The following is an 18,003-nucleotide window of genomic DNA, read 5'->3' on the forward strand; positions in this document are numbered from 1 at the left end:
TTCTAAGCAAATCCCCAGGTAATTTGTAATGTCCCCCTTGCCTTGCAGCAAAGAGCAGGTGTGTAACTTGAGTGGCTTGACTCAGGAGGAAATTTTTCAAGTAAAACATCCCACAAATTTGAAGTAACCCAGCCTGTTACAGATAATCAAAAGGTCACAGCACCTGATTAGTGGCTGGGATGCAGCCCTGGTTACGAAGTGCATGAGTGGGGAAAGAGGATGTGTCGATAGTCCTTGCTTGATTTCCCTTGCACTGACAGCGCATCTAGGTAATGCCTATCTGCCATTAGAAAACATCAGCAATCACCGAAGAGATAAAAAAAAATAGTGTAAAAAGAAAAAAAGAAGTGGTGTTGCCAGAAAAACAACTTTTGCCAGAAATGACAACTTCTGTATTAAACTCCGTGGGTGAGGTTTTATTGCCACTTAGTAATTTGTAAGCTCTTTGAGTTGGTTCTTTCTGTACAGTAAATCCCGTGGGTATGGTCTCCTTGTGAAATGAAGTCTGGAGCTTGGACGAGTAAGATCAGCAGACTCAGTGCCTCCATATCCTCTCTTTCCCCAGTGCCGGCGTTGGCACGGTGGGGGTGACTCGGTTGTGCTGTCCTCGGTCACTCCTCTTTCCCATCACCCCGAGCACGCAGTTGCAGGAGTTACACAGAAAACCAAGTGTCAGCTACTCACAAACGTGTTAACGAACTCATTCTAGGAATGAATTTTTGTAACTTTATCAATCTGCCAACATCTGGCGACTCCTACTTCGTACCTTGTATAAAATTTCCTCGGCTTGGTACTGCATTCTTCAACAACTAGGGATTTGTTTCCTTTCCGTTACCTGTAACACCCCGCTTGTTAGGAGGAGCAGAAATGTCCACAAGGAGGCCCCAAGAACCTCAAGTCAAGAACGGAGCTCCGAGCGCGGCTCTCCGGCCGTGTGCCGCCGGCAGGTCCGCGCCCGCCCACACCGGCCCCCCCCCGGCCCCGGCGCTGCCCGCGGCTCCCCAGCAGGTAAGCGCTGCCGGGGTAAGCCGCTCGGCGGAGGCGCCGCTCCGTGCCCCGCCCCGCTGCCGTCCCCCGCCCGACGGGCCCCGGGTTCGCTCCCGCGCCGGGCGGGGCCGGGTGCGGCGGGGGTCCCGCGGCGCGGCGCCTTTAACGCGGCGGCCATGACGCGGGCGGTCCGTGTGTGGCGGGCGCGTCACGGGGCCGGGCGGGGCCGCTCCCGGTGTCACTCGGAGCCGCCGCGGAGCGCCCGCTGCCGCCGGGGGGCGGGGGCCGCGGGCTCCGCCGCTCCGCAGCAGCCGGTAGCCATGCGCTGGTTTAGTTGCTCGTAGGTAGGTTTCTCTGCCTTGCTTCCCTCGCCCCCAGCCAGAACTGACAATGTGGTGCAGTGCGAGCGGGCGAGCGGGCGCCCGAGAGATGCTGAACGCGTGTGACAGCCCCGGCGCAGCCGCGGGAAGCGGAGCCCCGGGAGCCCCCGCCGGCCGGGCCCGTGGGCTCCGCGGGAGGTGCCCGCCCGAGCCGGGGGCTCCGGGCCGTGCGCGGCCGCGGCGCGGGGCGTTCCGCAGGTAGGCTGGTGCGGGTGTCGTCTGCAGTCACCTCAGGTGAACCGAGAAGTGATTTCAGGGAATTCGTGGAGTTGTTTGGTCAGCGGTGCAGGAAGAAGCATCTTTTCGATTAGTTTGCTACTGTGTTCTTGGTGCTTTGCACGCTTCTACATGTATAATAAAGGGTCTTCTTCCTTTTTTTTTCTTTTTTTCCTTTTTGTTCCCCACAGCAATATTAATTGCTTTTCTCTATTTTTGCGAAGTTTTAGCTGTAGAGCATGATTTCCCTATTCTGTATCCCAGAGCTTTGAGACATTTCACTGGCATCCATTAATGCTACAGCAAGAACATCCTGAGTCCTTGGTCCGTTCCCTGGTGCTCTTTGAAATAGAAATGGCTTACTTGAGAACAGAAAGGAAAGGTTGGGGTTATTTCTGCATGTTCTGTGGAGCAATGGAAAAAGCTATGTGGTGCAAGTACTCCCGCATGCTAAGGAAGGAAACAAACTGGATTTTCTCCTGTGTCCTTCATGTGCTCCTTTCCTTTTTGGAGTCCAGTGTAGCATACCTATACAAGAAGCTGCTCTAGTGCAGGAAGGGAGGTCTTATGGATAACATACTGATTTAGGCCTCAGGAGTTTGGGGCTCAATTAGTAACTCTGCTTACCAGCTTTATCTGCACAATCGGCATAAGTGACATGCTGATCTGTATCCAAGTCCACATTTGTAAAACAAGACTATGGATTTCTAAACCTTTCTAAAGATCTTCTGTCTGTTTGGATCTTCTGTATCACAAGATGACTGAAGACATATCAAGCTCTCTTGATGCACAGCTATATATTGCACGTCAGTCTCCATGTATATGAATACATACAGTTTGATCAAAATTTTAACACTTGTGAAAAGGATTAAATGTAATATTACTTTCCTTGCATTTCAGGCAAGAATTATTTCTTGTGTTTGAAGCACAGATCAACTTTCTCTTCTAGTTCATTAGGTACTATCAGCTTTGCCAGGCTTCCAGGGAAATCAGTCTTTGACAGCACTGTTGCTCTCAAGTGGAAACATGCATGTGTCCCTGTAGAATGCTTGTTTCGGTTACGTTACACTGCACTGGTCATACTAACAGTTATTAAACACAGCTTTTTTTTTTTCCTCCCTATCTATCAATCAGTTGCTGAAGTAAAACTTCTATCCTCCCCATGCTAACTGTTGACATGGAAAACAAGGAAAATGGCTCTCTGGATGTCAAAAAGTAAGTGTTCCTTTTACATAAACAGCACATGGATTTTGAATGTAGTTTTCCTTTGAACTAATGTGCTTGGCAATGGCGGCCATCTCCATCTTTGCGCATTTCAAATCCTCCCCGTTCTAAATGACTTCTATTGTATTTCAGCTTTGAAACAGAAGAGTCTGGGGCCTTGAGCTGATTAAAAGTGATATGTGGTAGGACTGTATAGCAATGAAGAGATGTAGAAGATAGTTAAGTTAGGAGTACGTTTTTTTTTCTTTTCCTCTCAACCAGACGCTAAAGCAAGTGGTAGCACTGTAACCAATACTGTGCCTCTGTTCACCTGTCTGTTAGTGGCTTTTGCAGAACCAGTGCCTAATGAGAGAAGTGTCCTGTGTGGAAGTTACCTCTCTGTGCCCTTCTCTGCTGACGGCCCACCTGTCTTGGGCTGAGTAGTGGCAGGGTATCACTTAGGTGTCGGTTCCCTTCTGAAACAGCTACTTTAAGCCATTTATTGGGGAAGCCTGAGGTTGCTGGGATTTTATTTCAGACCTAGAGTGGGATTAAGGCAGAGACATGGTGTGTACTGCTCTACAGCTTTCTTTTGTGTGGTAAACTACAGGCTAAGGCATAAAGTTTTTTGTAAGCATTTATTTAAGGTCAGAAATTTTTAAATTAGGACTAGCAATTCTGAATGACATTATGGTCTGAGAAGTGAAATTCTGTGTGGAAAAATCTGGCCTTGCTGCTTTAGTATTACAGAAGCCATGGTGAGAGAGATGTACACGTATGTATATATATTAAAGGAAAAAAAAGACCATAAGGAAAGATACTAGAGTAAGCTCTTAGTCTGTTCTGTCAAGCTGCAACACTTTGTGCAGCAGCACCTCGTAATTTTCTTTCAGATCTCTCTTACATAAGCTGTCCAAGAAAACGTGACAATGCATAGGCTACCAGGCACTAGAGTAAGGTAAACAACAATGGTCACTTCAGGCTACTGATAAAACACCTGATTATGAAAAGCATCAAAAGATCTGATGGCAGCCATTAAAATCCCCCTTCACTTGAGACACTGGCTACACCACACCAACATAGAGAGCATTTTCCTATTCAGTGACTTTGAATAATGATTGTGTGTCCCTTAGAAACCGCCTTCCCTTTGACAGGCTGGTTTCTACAATGAGCACTCTGGGGTGGGAGGAGAAAGGGGACAGTCAAAGCAGGGACAGTTTACGTTTAATCATTTTCCCCAAGGCTTGGGTGATAAAGACTCAACCACTGATTCCTAAGATGGCCTTTTAAAGTGGATGGAAATTGTATTTAAACTGCGGGGCTATGGTTTCTAGATGAATGTATGTTGTGTGTATGTGGGCATATCTACAAAGGAAGTATTTGACAGTTTCTTGTAGTGCTTATAAATAGGCTGTATAAAATCTGTTTGTTCTCAGCCATATCCTTTCAGACCTTGCTGCTTCTGCCACACGATGGCAATAAAGGCACAGGGACAGTGGTGAAAAACAGACGAGCCTAATTTTTATTCATCGTTAGTGCATCTATTATATAGTTTCAAAGCCTAAAATGCCAGTCCTTGTAAGATTTTAATGCATCCAGGATGTGAGGCATAAGCCAGTGTATGGCTAAGCCACGGATGTTATATATTCCCTTGTCTTGACTAAAGAATAGAGCCATGTCAGCAGCAGTGTGAGGAGGAGACTAACAAAGTCTACAAGCAGAATGAGCATCTGTGTGGGTAGATGGGTTAAAATCCAGCCAGCCTCCAGCAGTCTGCCACATGCCTTCCAGTCTTCTGCAGCTGTAGCTGTGGAAATTAGCTCCACTTGAGGTCCAGCATGATGCTATTCCTTGAGGCAGGAACTTGCAATTAATTCCTGTGATTAATTAATGACTGAGCTAGAGCCCCTGAAGTCATTGCAGTTGAGCCCTGCATAGGGCTGGACCTGGACCAAGCTGCAGTTCCCTAGTGATAAAAGAGGAGCTACAAGAAAAACTAAAGCACCTGAGCTGAGGTAAAAAATTGTGGAAGGAGGGTATGGGGCCATATTTAATTTGAAATTAAAGTCTTTGGAGAAGTAAGCAAATTACAGTTAGGTGATATTTTTACAGACTGAACCTTTTATTTGCTGTTTAAGAAGGGTTAAATTGAGTTTCTTTGTTTTTTTAACTGAGTGGTTGGCATTTTGTTTATTTATTTTCTAGTAAAATATGAGTAATTGGAAGTGACAGTCTGTGTCTTAAGGAAAATGGAAAGCTTTAAATATAATTCCTCAAATGCTGATTTTATAAATACGTCCAGATTTTGTGTGGCAGTTTTCACATTTTACTTCTTAAGGTGCACAACACCAATAAGTCCTATTTGAAAGGCATTCTTTGATTAAAAAAAAAAAAAAAAAAAAACACAGGAAGAAAGTGCAGCTCTGATAAGGCCAGATAGTCTCATTTTTAATTTTGCTGAGTGTTGCTTTCTGTGTAATCACAATCAGAGAAGCAATTTATGAAGTAAGTCATCATGTGATGAGCAAAAGTAAGAAACTGTTTCTCATTGCTCAGAGATCTGTGATAAATGAAAGAACCTGCTTTTAGAAGGCCCAGTGTAACACAGGCTGCAGATGATCCCTGTGGCCAGAATTTGTTGCCGTATTGACAGACACGTTTCAAGAATTTGGGGACGTGCAAAAATCATTGTTTCCATGAGTCCTCCTTTCCAGGACTCAGATAGTTGTAGAAATAAGAATGTTGTAGAAATGGCGATGGGAGGCACTCTGTGCATAGATTGCATTTGGCTGCTTTGAAGAATGGTCTGCCCTTGATTCGCCCAGTTATTTTGCTGAAAAACATAAAAGTCTAGGCAAGGCAGAGATGCTGACACTTGGAAAAGAAAAAAGTGAAGGACAGAGCAAAAGTATCGTCAGGAGAGTATAATCTGCGTTTCTTTTCCAGCTAGTGCTGTTGAAATCAAAGTCCTGCCTCTAAGCTTCAGACCAGAAAATGGACAGGATTCTGACACCTGCCCTAATCTGTACATTTTCAATATCGCTTCATTAGCATTATGGTTAAGCAAGTATAATGATGGAAAATATTTGGCATGAATTTCAGTACCTCTGGTTGGGGAAACATGTCAAAGAAGCTCTCTCTTTGATATCTTGCTCTTCATCCTCATAAATTGCAGTAGAAAAGGCATTCAAGCTCACTGTGTGTCTTTTTTTACCAAAAATTTTCAGATACACCAAGGTTATCTTTGTGATAGGTTGATTATAGTTTGAGGAAAAGAAATGCAGGATAAGGATAGTAATAAGAATGTTTTGTTGTTTTCACTACTGTGGAAAACAATTGCCTGAGGTTAATCACAGAAGGAATTAATTTTGATTGTGTTTAACAGATGTTTTCTCAGATGCACAGCTATTTAAAAAGTCCATAGATTTGTCCTAAGATGAGTCGGACAATACTTTTGAGAAAATTTCTATATAGAGAATTAGTGCAATCATTTGGTGCCTCTTTTTTTGTTTTGGTTGGGAAGTTCTGTTTGCTTCTAATTGATGTGTTGTTGTTTTGCAAGGTAAAGATGCCTACCAGTAATTTCTACCCATGTTACAAGGACAGTCTCATCTGTGTAAAGAATAATCCACGTATAATTCTTTAAGTACTTGGTAGGTGAAAGCAAACTGCAGGCTTGAAAGGCAGGAGTTTGGTACCCCAGTTATGGCAGTTCTCATTCTCCAACAGCAAAGATAGCGCACTTGTATCAAGATCCTGACTGATTACCTTTGGCTGATGTGAAGATTCATATACTTTCTTCTTTTCTGAAAGGAGAGGGGTTTCAGTTATCCCCAGCATCAGGTCTTTGGAATGTAAAAGAACAGGAGACACTGTTCTGTATTGGAGTGGGGGAGATGTATCAAAGAACACTTTTCCTGCATAAACAAGGAAGGAGGGGGGCGTACATGAGACATGCACAAAGCAGCAGCAGATGTTCTGCACACCTTTAGTGATTACTTGTCTGCATTTGCACTTTGCAGTTCACTAGAGAATGGGAGACCTCTGGATCCTGCTGACTGGGCTGTTACTGATGTTGTGAATTATTTCAGAACAGCTGGATTTGAAGAACAAGCCAATGCTTTTCAGGAACAGGTAAATCTGTTAGCAAACACCTTTTGACTGCCCCCAGTTTCTCACATTGCAAATTTTTGCTGTGAGCCTGGTTATATACTGTAAAATGGCAGAGAAAATCCCACGTTAATGGCGGGATTTGAGTCTGTTATTGGGTGACAATGCATGGGACTGTGATCTCTGAGTAATGTAATAATCTCTCTTGTTGTGCAAGCTGTGGATAAAGATTTGGAGTTTGTTTAAGATAGGATTCAGAAAGGTGAGAAATCTAAATAAATTTTCTGACTTGAACTCAGTCTCCCTATACAACCCACTCAGTTTCACTGTCTTGTTATTTAAGATGGGAATGGTGTTTAAAATGTGAATTCTCTTCTTTCTTAGTGTATTGTGTAATTACACTCATGAATATTTATAAAACCTGGGGCTTCTAAGCAGCAATGTGAGTGTGAATACATAGGGTAAAAAAGGGGATGCTGTGTTGCATTGAACCTGGCAGTACAAGTGAATATGGAAAGGACAAGTTGGCACTAGGTTAGAAGAGGAGCGGTGTGTTTTTAGGACTCAGTCTGAGAAAATTTTGGCTCTTTGTTTCTGGGCCTTGTAACTGCTGATACTAATGGAAGGCTTCTTTTGGTAGATTAGATCAGCAAAGAGCTTAACAATTAGGTGGCCCATTGTAACTCACCTGCCAGCAGCTGGGGCTGTGTGTTAGTGGGGCAGGATTGGGAAGTCAGCTTACTTGGCCTACAGCCCATCTGTTCCATAGAGAAGTAACTTACATCAGATTGGCAGTTCAGCACCTCCCCAGAGAAGTCTGTAGGCTCGTGTGTGACTACCAGGAAATTAGTCACCTACACTTGTAATTAGTTATCAAAATAGATGGTCCGACCTTCCAAGGTACTGAGCTGGTGCAAGTTTTTGGCAGCTTTGCAGGGAGACTGTGCGTTGCACATGAAATAACATCATGGTTGGTCAGGTTAATGTTGCTGACCTTCAGCACCACGGCTGTGAAATGTGATCTGATTGTAACTGATGCATATAACAAAGTATCTAAATTTAGTTCTTTGTTCTTGAGGGTGAAAAGCCTGGTGTTGGGTGATTCTCTGGCAGGTTGCAGAGAAAGTTCTTTCTGCAGCTGCTGCTAGTTTTTCAGAATTTGAAGATGAGTGAACAGGCTAAAAAGGAAAATGTTTGAGTGTGTCCATTCCTTAATACCAGCATCCATGTCACAAAAACCCTGGAAATGTGGCTTTTAAAACTACACAGGCAAAGTAATTTTGGTCTCTGGGAGTCTTTTCCTTATACTGACTTCCATCAAATATCTTGACCTCTTTGCCTCACAGCTGGCTTGTCAATAATATTGAAGTAATTACTACTGATTTTGCAGCAGAAAGGTGAGGCTAATTCCTGAGTTTTGGGAAATAGGTTTGCAATAGGCTTTATTAGTATTTTGCAATGAGGATATGTGGTTTCAGTAGGGTAACTGAGGACTCTGCTGGGACAGCCATGTGCAGAAATGTGGCTGTGATTCCACTGCCAACTTCACCTTATGTTAAAACCTTGGAGAGAGAGGCTGACAGCTGCCACCAGGATGTGGCCAGGAGCTGAGGGGATGGATAATCACAGCAGAAGTCATTGCCACTTCCTTCCTCCTCCTTTCCATTAGCAACACGAGGAGCAGCAAGTGCCTGGTTCTACGTGCCAGGTTTGCCAGCCTGTTCCCTGTCTGCATCAAGAACAGCCCCATAAACAATCCTCTCCCTAAATTCTTATCAGTGGTGCTGTTCAGTTTCTTCTACACTATTTGCTACCACTAACTTTAACTGTGTTCTTACAGTATTTTTTGTCAGGATCTCCCAGGTATGGCAGTGTAGACAGGTTCATTTTGAACCCTTAGCCATCCTCTGTCTGTAGAGCTCCAGGCATGCAGCTGCAATTCCGGCCATCTCTAATTTCCTCTGTCATTTTCAGTTGCCTGGGCCCCAGAAACCTAGTTTCATTTGATCTACTGCCCTGAATATGTACTGGAAGAGGAATGAGGTTGTAAGCAGTAAAGGAAAGTATTCAGTTTCACCTACAACACTGGGAAATTGTTTTCCACTGAACGGCTTCAGTAGGGGTAGCGCAATGGTTTCCTTACAAAATAACCTTAGCCCAGAATGTAATCATGACATCTGTTATTACACTGAGCTTTTACACAGCAATAGCTAGGTCCACACTTTCCTTTGATGAATCTGAATATGTCTGGACTCACCTAAAACAAGTGGCTCAAAATATCTTTAAGACCTGAATTTTTTGTACAATATTTTAAGGATAATCAGAAGACATTTTAAGGGCTGCAGAATGTTTTATTAAAACTGTATTGTAAGTGCTGGTAAGAAGTAATTCTTGTATGATGGTTATCTGTTATTCTTTCTTGGAGTTTCACTGATGTCAGCACATCAAAAGAGCTCACTGATGAAAACAGATTCAGCTGAAGGATGTTGCCCAATAACAGAAATCCATAACATCACTAAGCAAATCAGACAAGCCAAGAAGTTGAGGACACAGGATACCTGAAGAGGGAGGAGTAGCAGTTGCAGGATGAGGGTGTGGACCCTTTCAGAGAAATACAGCCTCCCAATTTGTGCCTGAGCTTTCTGTAGGAGCCCTGGAAGCACAGGGGACTGTGGCTCACTCCAAGACCGAACCTGTTTTACAAGGTCTCAAGATGTGCTTGTGCTCTGACCTTTGTTATGGCCCATGTGGCTTCTTGACCATTGTGTTGTGATAGCCAGATGTACCCAGGTGACCCAGTGCAAGTTTGCTGGCCTCACCAGAAGGGAAACTGGAGTTTGACATCAGCTGGTGTCCACTGCTGCTTTCTGGCAGAGCCACAGTAGGGAGGAGCACGTGAGTGTGCTGGCTTACTGTAAAACTTTGCTCTTTTCAGTCATTTAGAGCAGAAGGGGTGGTGGGAGGACTTGAAGCTTAACCAGTCCCCTGGTTATTTGCTGAAGACAGTGTGATATTGGTGTTGAGGTCATCCTGGCACAGTGGGGAATTACTGTTAGCTTGAATTGTGCAGAGAAGTCTCTCTGCAGTTAACATTAAAAGACATACTGAGAGCTAGCATTGAAATTGCATCCTGAAAAAAATCCAGAAAATAGAGAAGTAGCAGAGAAGAGATCAGAGAAGTCACCAGGCATACAAAATCTTACCCGGTGCAAAAAAAGGGTGTGACAATTCTGCAGAATCAGGTAAAAGTGGAAACCTTAAAGGAAGTGAAAGAGGTAAAGCTTACAATTCACACAAAGATATAAAACGCTTGAACTCTGAATATGTAATCACTCATTCCTACACAGATGTGTTTAAAGAATCAGTTTTCTATTCAGTGGAAGTCTTAGTAGTTACCAGCATTTCTAGAATACACAGGGAACCCTGTGGAAGAAGAAGGGAAAGGAATAGATGCTTTTTTCCTATTCTTGGAGTTTCTCCTATTCCAGGTACTGGATTTACTCCATTTGGATCCTACCAAGCTGGAGGCTGTTCTCCCTCCATAGCACCGTTGAACAGCAGCAGAAAAGGCAACTTCAGATCGGTCATAGCAATGAGCAAAACATTCACTGGTGTCAAAATTCCCACAGAAAGAATTGTGACGAATGGAACAGAGAGGATAGAAACTGGTTTTAACCATTTACATTCTCAACAGTAATTGGAAAGAGGCACCTGCTATAATTGGGTAAAAAGTTATTGGAAACTTTTTTTTCTTTTAGAATTACTGTTACTTTGTGCTCCCCTGAGGGATTAGTAGTTGTATACATCTTGGGAATATTTTTTAAAAATGCCACTTTCAGCTGATCTTTGACTATGTTGTGGTTTTTTCCGTGTATTTTGTATTTATAAACTTTATAAAATTTTAAGAGAGATCAGTCTTGACAAATTCCTGCTGAGCTCTAATAGAAGTCTTCTTTTCACGTTGCATTGTAATCAAGGATGGGATCTCTGATATTTCCGAGATAATAGAAGGGAGTGGAGAGATGTGGATTCTTTCTCTTCCATTTTCACTTTAAAAATGATTTAGAGGAAGTTTTCAAGGTTTCAATATGTCAAGGTTTTGAGATGGAAAAAAAATCCAAAGCCTACAGGATTTCTAACCTAAACAGGTCAGAAAGTCAAGGTCTGAGAGGAAAAAAATAATCCCACCATATCTGTGATTTACAAGAGGTATTTTAAGCAGGAAAATGTAGGGGTTGTTGAGACCTAAGCTGGCAAGTTGTTGCTTGTCTTGTTTTCCCATGAAAGCAGACGAAGAGAAGTTCTCTCAGTGTGTCAAGCTCTAGTTAGGCCCTTCCAAAATTTCTGATTGCAAGAGTCTTTTCCTTTTTTTCCCCCACGGGATGCATGGGAAGGTTGGCCTTTTAAAGAAGGCACCTGAAGTTATTAGCAGATATTCACTAGTTTAAACTTGCATATTGCTGTCAATAGTAATTCTTCTGAAATGCACTTCATAAGCTGCATTCTTAGGAGTATCCTTCCCTAAATGGCTGATAATTAGGCATTCTTCACTTGTACCTATTAATTAGAAAAAGGTTTACAAGGAGGGAATTTTGAAATTAGGCTCATTTGGATTTTGTGCTTGACTAAATAGTATTTATGCCTTAGTCAGCACAGGTGAGCACTTGAAAAGCAGACAGCAAGCAGAATTTAGCAGCTGTGAACATGGTTTCAGGAAAATCAAGGCTACTATTTTCCTCACTGATCCTCTGTAGTAGTATTCCATTTGTTGCATGACTGTTCTCCTCTGTTAGATTTGTATATTTGTCTTTATCAACTCTTTAATTCTTCTTATAGGAAATTGATGGCAAATCATTACTGTTGATGACAAGAAATGATGTACTGACTGGACTTTCATTAAAACTGGGGCCTGCGCTGAAAATCTATGAATATCACGTAAAACCTCTACAGACACAACATCTAAAGAACAACTCTTTATAGCTAATTGTCTTATTGGGGTCATGCTGTGCCTCAAAGGAAAAATAAGCAATTTGGTTTCGTGTGATGGAACTTTGTAGAGAGAATATATCTATTAAGAGTTTAAACCAAATTAGAATATATATCCTATTGGATAGAGCTGCCAATATACTATATGCTGAGTCTGAACTGAGAGAGGTGGTGTGTATTTTTTACATAGTACATAATGATTTTCTCTTTTAGGAAGTGTCAATGAGCATGTTGAGATAGCTACATCACTGTATCCAGAACAAAAGGGAGGTATGTCATTCTCATTTTTGAGCCAGACATGTTCTTGATTTCATTAATTAAGATACCAAAAAATTAAACAAAAACAACCCCAAAGTTTACGTGCATCTTTAGAGAGAGGAACCAATTAAAGTAGGTTTTGGTTTACACTAAAGACCTACTAAAATTATTACTACTTATAATTTCAGGATGGGACTGACACTTGCCAAGTCACCCTTTTTTGCAGAGGGTCCTATTTTGACCTTATTAAGGTTTACTAGTGGTATGCTGCAATGTTTAAAGCTGTACATAGAACTAACATAACTCCTTCGATAGCAGAAGGTGTTGCTGACAGGTGAAACTGAGTTGTGTATTTTTTGCTGTCCTTTAAATTTTCAGCTTTTCACCTGTTTTTAATAGTAGTCCTATGTAAAATATAGTTGGTTTTTAAGGGTTTGTGTTGCTTTGCAAACAGAAAAGCTTCATTTTATTCCTTTTTTAATTTATGATTGTTTTCTAACATTATGCAGAAATTTGTAAAAAGTAAAATTCTGCACATTTTTAATATTGTCTGTCTTGGTGTTGTAATGATTGATTTTCCTTAATGCTTTACTTAACACTTTGAATACTTGTTTTAAGACCTGAAAGAAGCTGTCTTGTCACCATACATCTCTGTTAAAAGAGAGTCATGTTCAATCTGTTTGTACTGGTTCCCTATTTGATAGGTTGCTTGCTATATCCCAATAAAACATTGCTTATGTTTGGATTCAGTTTACAGATCTTTTACTTTCTCTGTTGTGGTATACTGGAGCTCCTTTCCTCCATTTTCCTATTAAAAAGGTATCAAAATCTACTTAACATTCTATGTTCTTGTGATTACTTTTAACATTACCTACCATAATATTTAAAGATTTAATTATTTTTGTTCTTTCTTCTCTGGTGTTACATACTGCTGAAGGAGAAGCCCTGGCCACAGTTCACCAGTAACATCTGTGTTTCGCATACCCGTGTCTGGAGCTGTCAGTGCTGCGGAGCTGCTGTGCTGGCCCTGGTACACAGGGTGGGTCCATTTACCCAGAATGTCTGGGAGACAGCTCAAGGATGGTGTTGAACCCTGTCTGAGCTCCCCATCATGTCTGGCCCAAGACTTTTGCCATGACTCCTGAAATGAGGAATGTGGGGTTGCATCAGTGATGCTGAGCAGAGGAACAAGGAAGGAGGAAATAAGCATGAGAGTGTGGTGAAAGTGGGGACGGGATTCAGGGAGAGGAAGGAGAAACTGCTGCAATCTCCTGCCTGGGTAGTGACCCTGTCTTCACTTTGACTTGGCCAAGTGTGAGGTGGCTGTTCATGCTTGTGGTTAAAGGGAGAAAGGGGAGAGAAGGGACAAAGCCATGCTAATAGTAGCTATGCCACAGGTGAAGCTCATGGTATATGCTATATTACATAAATATATACAGCAGCATGCTTTCTTAGATTCTTCCTAACTTTACATGGTACAATGTATTTATTTGGAATTTGAGACAATAGGACAGAGAAGTATTCATAATTTCTTAGTCCGTCCCTTGTACTGAGCTTACTGCAGGTATTGGTCTGTTAGCAGCAGGTTTGTAAGTCATGGTCTGAATTCTGTTTAGGATTTTATTTATAGTTTGGTCGTGTCCAGAGATACCTGCTGGGAGTAGGGTTCTGCTGGAAGACTAGATTCGAATAGAGATCATCAACCCTGCCTTGGGAAATTTTGAGCTATAGTCTGTATCTGGCTAATTTTGAACTGCAATTTAAAAATTATAAATACATGAAACTCCTAAATATTTTAATGTAGAATTAGGTATGTTTATGAAAAGGATCATGAAAGCAGTCTGGATGTGCTAACCAGCACTATATGCGTAGATTATTTTGGATGAGAATACATAGTCCTGTGTTACTGAAGGATTAATTGAATATTCTTTTTTTGTCCATTTGCATGTTCGGTGTGGGATTTATATTTTTTGGTCTATGTAAGACAGAATTTGAAGTAAAACGTACCTATTCCAAGAGGGAGTAAAAATCTCTACTGTGCAGACATGAGAGTGCATTTGATGACAACTGAACAAAATTCTTTCTTTTAATATGTTTAATGAGCAAATGAATTGCATTCAGAAACATCCAGATTTTATTTCCCGTTTACTCAGCACCACTGAGTCATACCAGTAAAGGCATAACAGAAATCTCGTTGCAAGTGCAAAAGAGAATTTGGAAAATATTGGTCAAAGCTGTGACAATTTTTTTACTGTCTCTGATTTTTATTGTAATTTCATACTCTTCTCTGAGCTTTCTAATGCTGCTCTTCTCTTTGTGCAGTTGACTGTTCTGGTTTTGTCTCTTATATTCTCTTTGCTGTTTCTGGGAGAACAAAAAAATCTTTCTAAGAGACTGAAGGGTTTAAAAGAGGAAGTCAAAGCCGGATTATTTTTAGCTACCATTCCTCTTGCAGAAAACACAGCTGCTGTTGAGATGAGGAAGCAACTGATAGGCATTACTGGATACCATGTCAGTACTGCAGCTCTGAGTTGCAGAGCTATGCAGGAATCCAATTTAAATCATGACCTTATATGTGCTTGCAGCTGGGAGAGTCCCTCTTCCTTAAAAGCCCTGCCTGTTCCCTGGGTGATGGTTAAGCTGCCAGCATCTGACTGCTCAGCTGATCCAGGGGGTGAGTGTGATGAAGGTCTTGGCTTTCACACTGAATCACAGTTTAGAGAGTGCCCTTCTCCTGGAGGCAGCTTTAAGGAATAAAGCAGCACTGAGCTCCCCTGCCCTGCTGTTGGTAAGCACAAGAACAGTCATGCTGCAGCCAAGGTCTTCCCTGTCCTTCCTCTCTCCTAATATCAGAAGTGCATTTCTCTCTGAATCTTTTATATGCTTTTAAAATTATTTCAAAGCATTACAATATGTCTGTTATGGTATGATGGGTGTGAAATATATAGGAATTGTTCATCAGCACTGGTCACTCTCCTCTCAAGCTGTGGATACACAACATAGCATGTTTTCTTTGCATCCAAACAGAGCCAAGTACCACACATAAACCATGTGTAAGGCACCTGTCAGCAAAGTATGGGATCTGTGGCAGTACCTGTCCACCAGGGTCACTTTCTCAATCCAGAAAAAATTGTTCTGACTGCTTGCTGCTGTCTCCCATCCCTACATGTTATTGGTCCAAGTTTGTTCTAATGTGCTGCACTTGATCAGGTTGTAGTAGATTACTTGCCCATAAGACAAGATACAACAGCTGTAACAAAGGGAGTAAGCCCCCATGCATCGCTCCTGGTTAGAAATGAGCCTGGCAAAATGTCTCATTAGGCTGTCAATGTCAGGCATTAATTGCTAAATGAACTCTTCCTTCTTTTCCCTGCTTTTTCCAGCATGTTCAAATTCTAGCAAATCCTTTCACTCTTCCTCTTTTTAAAAATCAGCATTTAATTGATCTTTTGTCTTCAACAATCCTCTTTCCAGTGTCACACTTAAGTTACAGTGACAGTTGTTTTAAAATCAGAGGGTCTTATTTTCCATGGGTCTGACAGAAGCTGCAAATTTATTTCTCTTTTTTTTTTAATGGCAATATTGTACAACATTTAAAGGCTGAGTCTGAGTAGGATCAGAAAAATATTACCTTACTTGGTCTTCATTCTGGTTTTTTACTTCCAAGTCAGAACAGCAGTTCCTTCTCTTCTGGGAATGGCTTTTGGCCCATAAGTTGTGTGAGAAACGAAATGACTGTAAATGTGCACGTTGGAGGGTGTAACAATCACTGGTTCATAAGCAGCAGGGTGAGTGGAGCCCTGCAGCAGAGGGTCTGCTTTACTCTCTCCTTCACTTTGGGCAATTTACACAGGCAATGGATTGGCTTGATCAAATGAGAGGACTTGGTGCTTGGAGATGTGATCCAAGAGATCTCAGCCATGTCCCATTCCATCACCTCTGTGTTGCTCAGTTTGGACAGCAGTTTCCCCAGAGAAAATGCTGAGGACAGCGGCTGTCACTAGCCCACTGGCAGGGGCAGCCTCCATTGGAAGAATGGGCAGGCTAGTTTAATAAGTAACTTTCATTCCTATTGGGAAAGTCTGTCTTCTTTTTAATAATGTAACAAGGTCATTAAATTACTTTTTGCTTAGCCCCTAAAATTAGGGAGTTGATTTAGTGATGTTCATTTGGATCTTCAATGTGTGTTCAATTCCCAGAATAACATTGGTCTGTAGTTGCTATAAATTTGGGAGATGCAACCTCAGGCACCTAGAGAGGCCAAGGGGAGCACCTTGAAGACTGTAAGTGGTTCTTGGTTTCCATGTGAGAGTTTCATTGCTACTGAGGGCTGCTGGTGAGTACTGGAGACCACTGTTGTATTTATATGCGGCATCATGAGCATCCTTGCTGAAGGAGCAGTCAGCAGTTACAACTGCTCTATTATCAGCTGATCTGCTGATAAGGCAGCAGCAAATGCCTTGGCATTGGCAGACTTGCATTCATTTCAGGATGTTCTCTTCCCTTTTTTTGATGATTGCTATAATCCAGCTGCCCCTCTATAGAGAGCACTCTTTGGTACTTACTATACTGAGGATGCCTCTGATTTTAGCAGCTAAATTTTATCAGAAAAGGGAGGGAAAGCTCATTATTTGCACTGATATTTTGGATTCAAGAGTAACTTTGCTTTGTCTTGTCTTAGTGGATTGTCAAAGGAGGAAGGAAGTCAAAGTAAGCAACTTGTGGCTGAGTTTGTTCACAGGCTGGTGGCCAAACTGTGGGGAGAGAAATGTGGGAATGGGTGTGTGCCTTGGTGTAGCAACCCTGTTTCACAAGGACATTCTTCAAATTCCCTGCTCCCTTCTGCATAAATAATACACACCAGTTTGCCTGGGCTTTCCTACCTGGAAGTATGTGTGTCTAGAGGATTTGAAAATTTGAAAACATTGCCGGAGTATAAGGTCATTAAAACTTGAACTCTTGTCTTTTTCAGTCAGATGTAACGTAGAAATTAATTCCTAATGCAACACTTGAAAAGTAGCAGAAGTCCTCCACACTCAGGCACTCTGGTTTCTGTTGTATTTCTCTCTGAATCAAAGGTTTCTCTACCCCCTTTTTTATCTAACTTTGAGTCCCTCCAGTATTGTTTGGGTTGATTTTTGTTTTAGCAGCAACTAACCCCAGATCATGTTTTTTCTGATGTGATTGCCACAGATTAGTCATACATACATCAGCATACAAAATACATGTGTTTTATACACATATGTGTGTATGTGTGTGTGCGTGTGCATGCATGCACTCAGGTACTTTTGTGTCTTTCTCAGGCTGCTATGAATGGTGAAGCTCTCAGAAAACATTTTATATTGTAGCTGACATGAGAGCTGATATTTTTGATCCAGTAACTGGAAACATTTCATATGTTTTCTTTCTAGATACAGCTGTGCACTTTCCAGGAGGGATATGGTTGGCTGCTGTATATATAAAAATAGCAGAATTCTAAATTCTGAAGTATTTATTTTGAGATTTTTAGCCAGAAACAGTTTTTTGGTCATTTTAAGTAGCTCAGCTTAATTTAGAGTCAGGATTATGTACTCTTGATAAAAGCAAGGTTAAATTAAGAAAGGAAAAAGACAACTTTAAGGAAGAAAAAAAAAGAGTTATCTGTAATAGTTAATAAAAAACTGGCAGGTTTAAATATATACTGGAAAGCAGGTAACAATATATATAGAATAATAGAGTCAGAGGAGACAGATGACTTGTCCTGACCCTGACAGTGACATCTGCTCTTTGTTTTAGGTACTGGCTGATGAGTTTAGCTGGTACATTTTATCTGTGTGACGTTGGTTGTGTGTGGAGCATGATGAGCAGCTGAGGCGGGCTGTGT

General features: G+C 41.7%; 2 protein-coding genes across 5 annotated transcripts in view; both read left to right on the forward strand.

The window, feature by feature from the left end:
* Positions 1-1,212: 1,212 nt before the first annotated feature.
* Positions 1,213-14,102, forward strand: SAMD13 (sterile alpha motif domain containing 13). 4 transcript variants are annotated; one of them, XR_014616392.1, is made up of 6 exons: positions 1,213-1,331; positions 2,718-2,798; positions 6,809-6,920; positions 11,733-12,152; positions 12,891-12,959; positions 13,078-14,102. XR_014616392.1 is itself a non-coding variant. In XM_084211635.1 (4 exons), the coding sequence occupies exons 2-4, from the start codon at positions 2,746-2,748 to the stop codon at positions 11,874-11,876; spliced, it is 309 nt and encodes a 102-aa protein (XP_084067761.1). In that variant the 5' UTR covers positions 1,213-1,331; positions 2,718-2,745; the 3' UTR covers positions 11,877-12,879. The 4 variants fall into 4 exon arrangements, 2 of the variants coding, with proteins under 2 accessions (XP_084067761.1, XP_084067762.1); XR_014616393.1 differs by lacking the exon at positions 12,891-12,959; XM_084211635.1 differs by lacking the exons at positions 12,891-12,959; positions 13,078-14,102 and having other exon boundaries at positions 11,733-12,879.
* The window catches only part of DNASE2B (deoxyribonuclease 2 beta), a 42,982-nt gene continuing 38,148 nt past the window's right edge, over positions 13,170-18,003 (forward strand). Inside the window, exon 1 of the mRNA XM_084211632.1 lies at positions 13,170-13,179. The gene's annotated coding sequence lies outside the window, so the exon portion shown is untranslated. The remainder of the gene's footprint in view (positions 13,180-18,003) is intronic.

This window comes from Fringilla coelebs, assembly GCF_963513975.1.
Source record: "Fringilla coelebs genome assembly, chromosome: 9".
Lineage (NCBI taxonomy): Eukaryota > Metazoa > Chordata > Aves > Passeriformes > Fringillidae > Fringilla > Fringilla coelebs.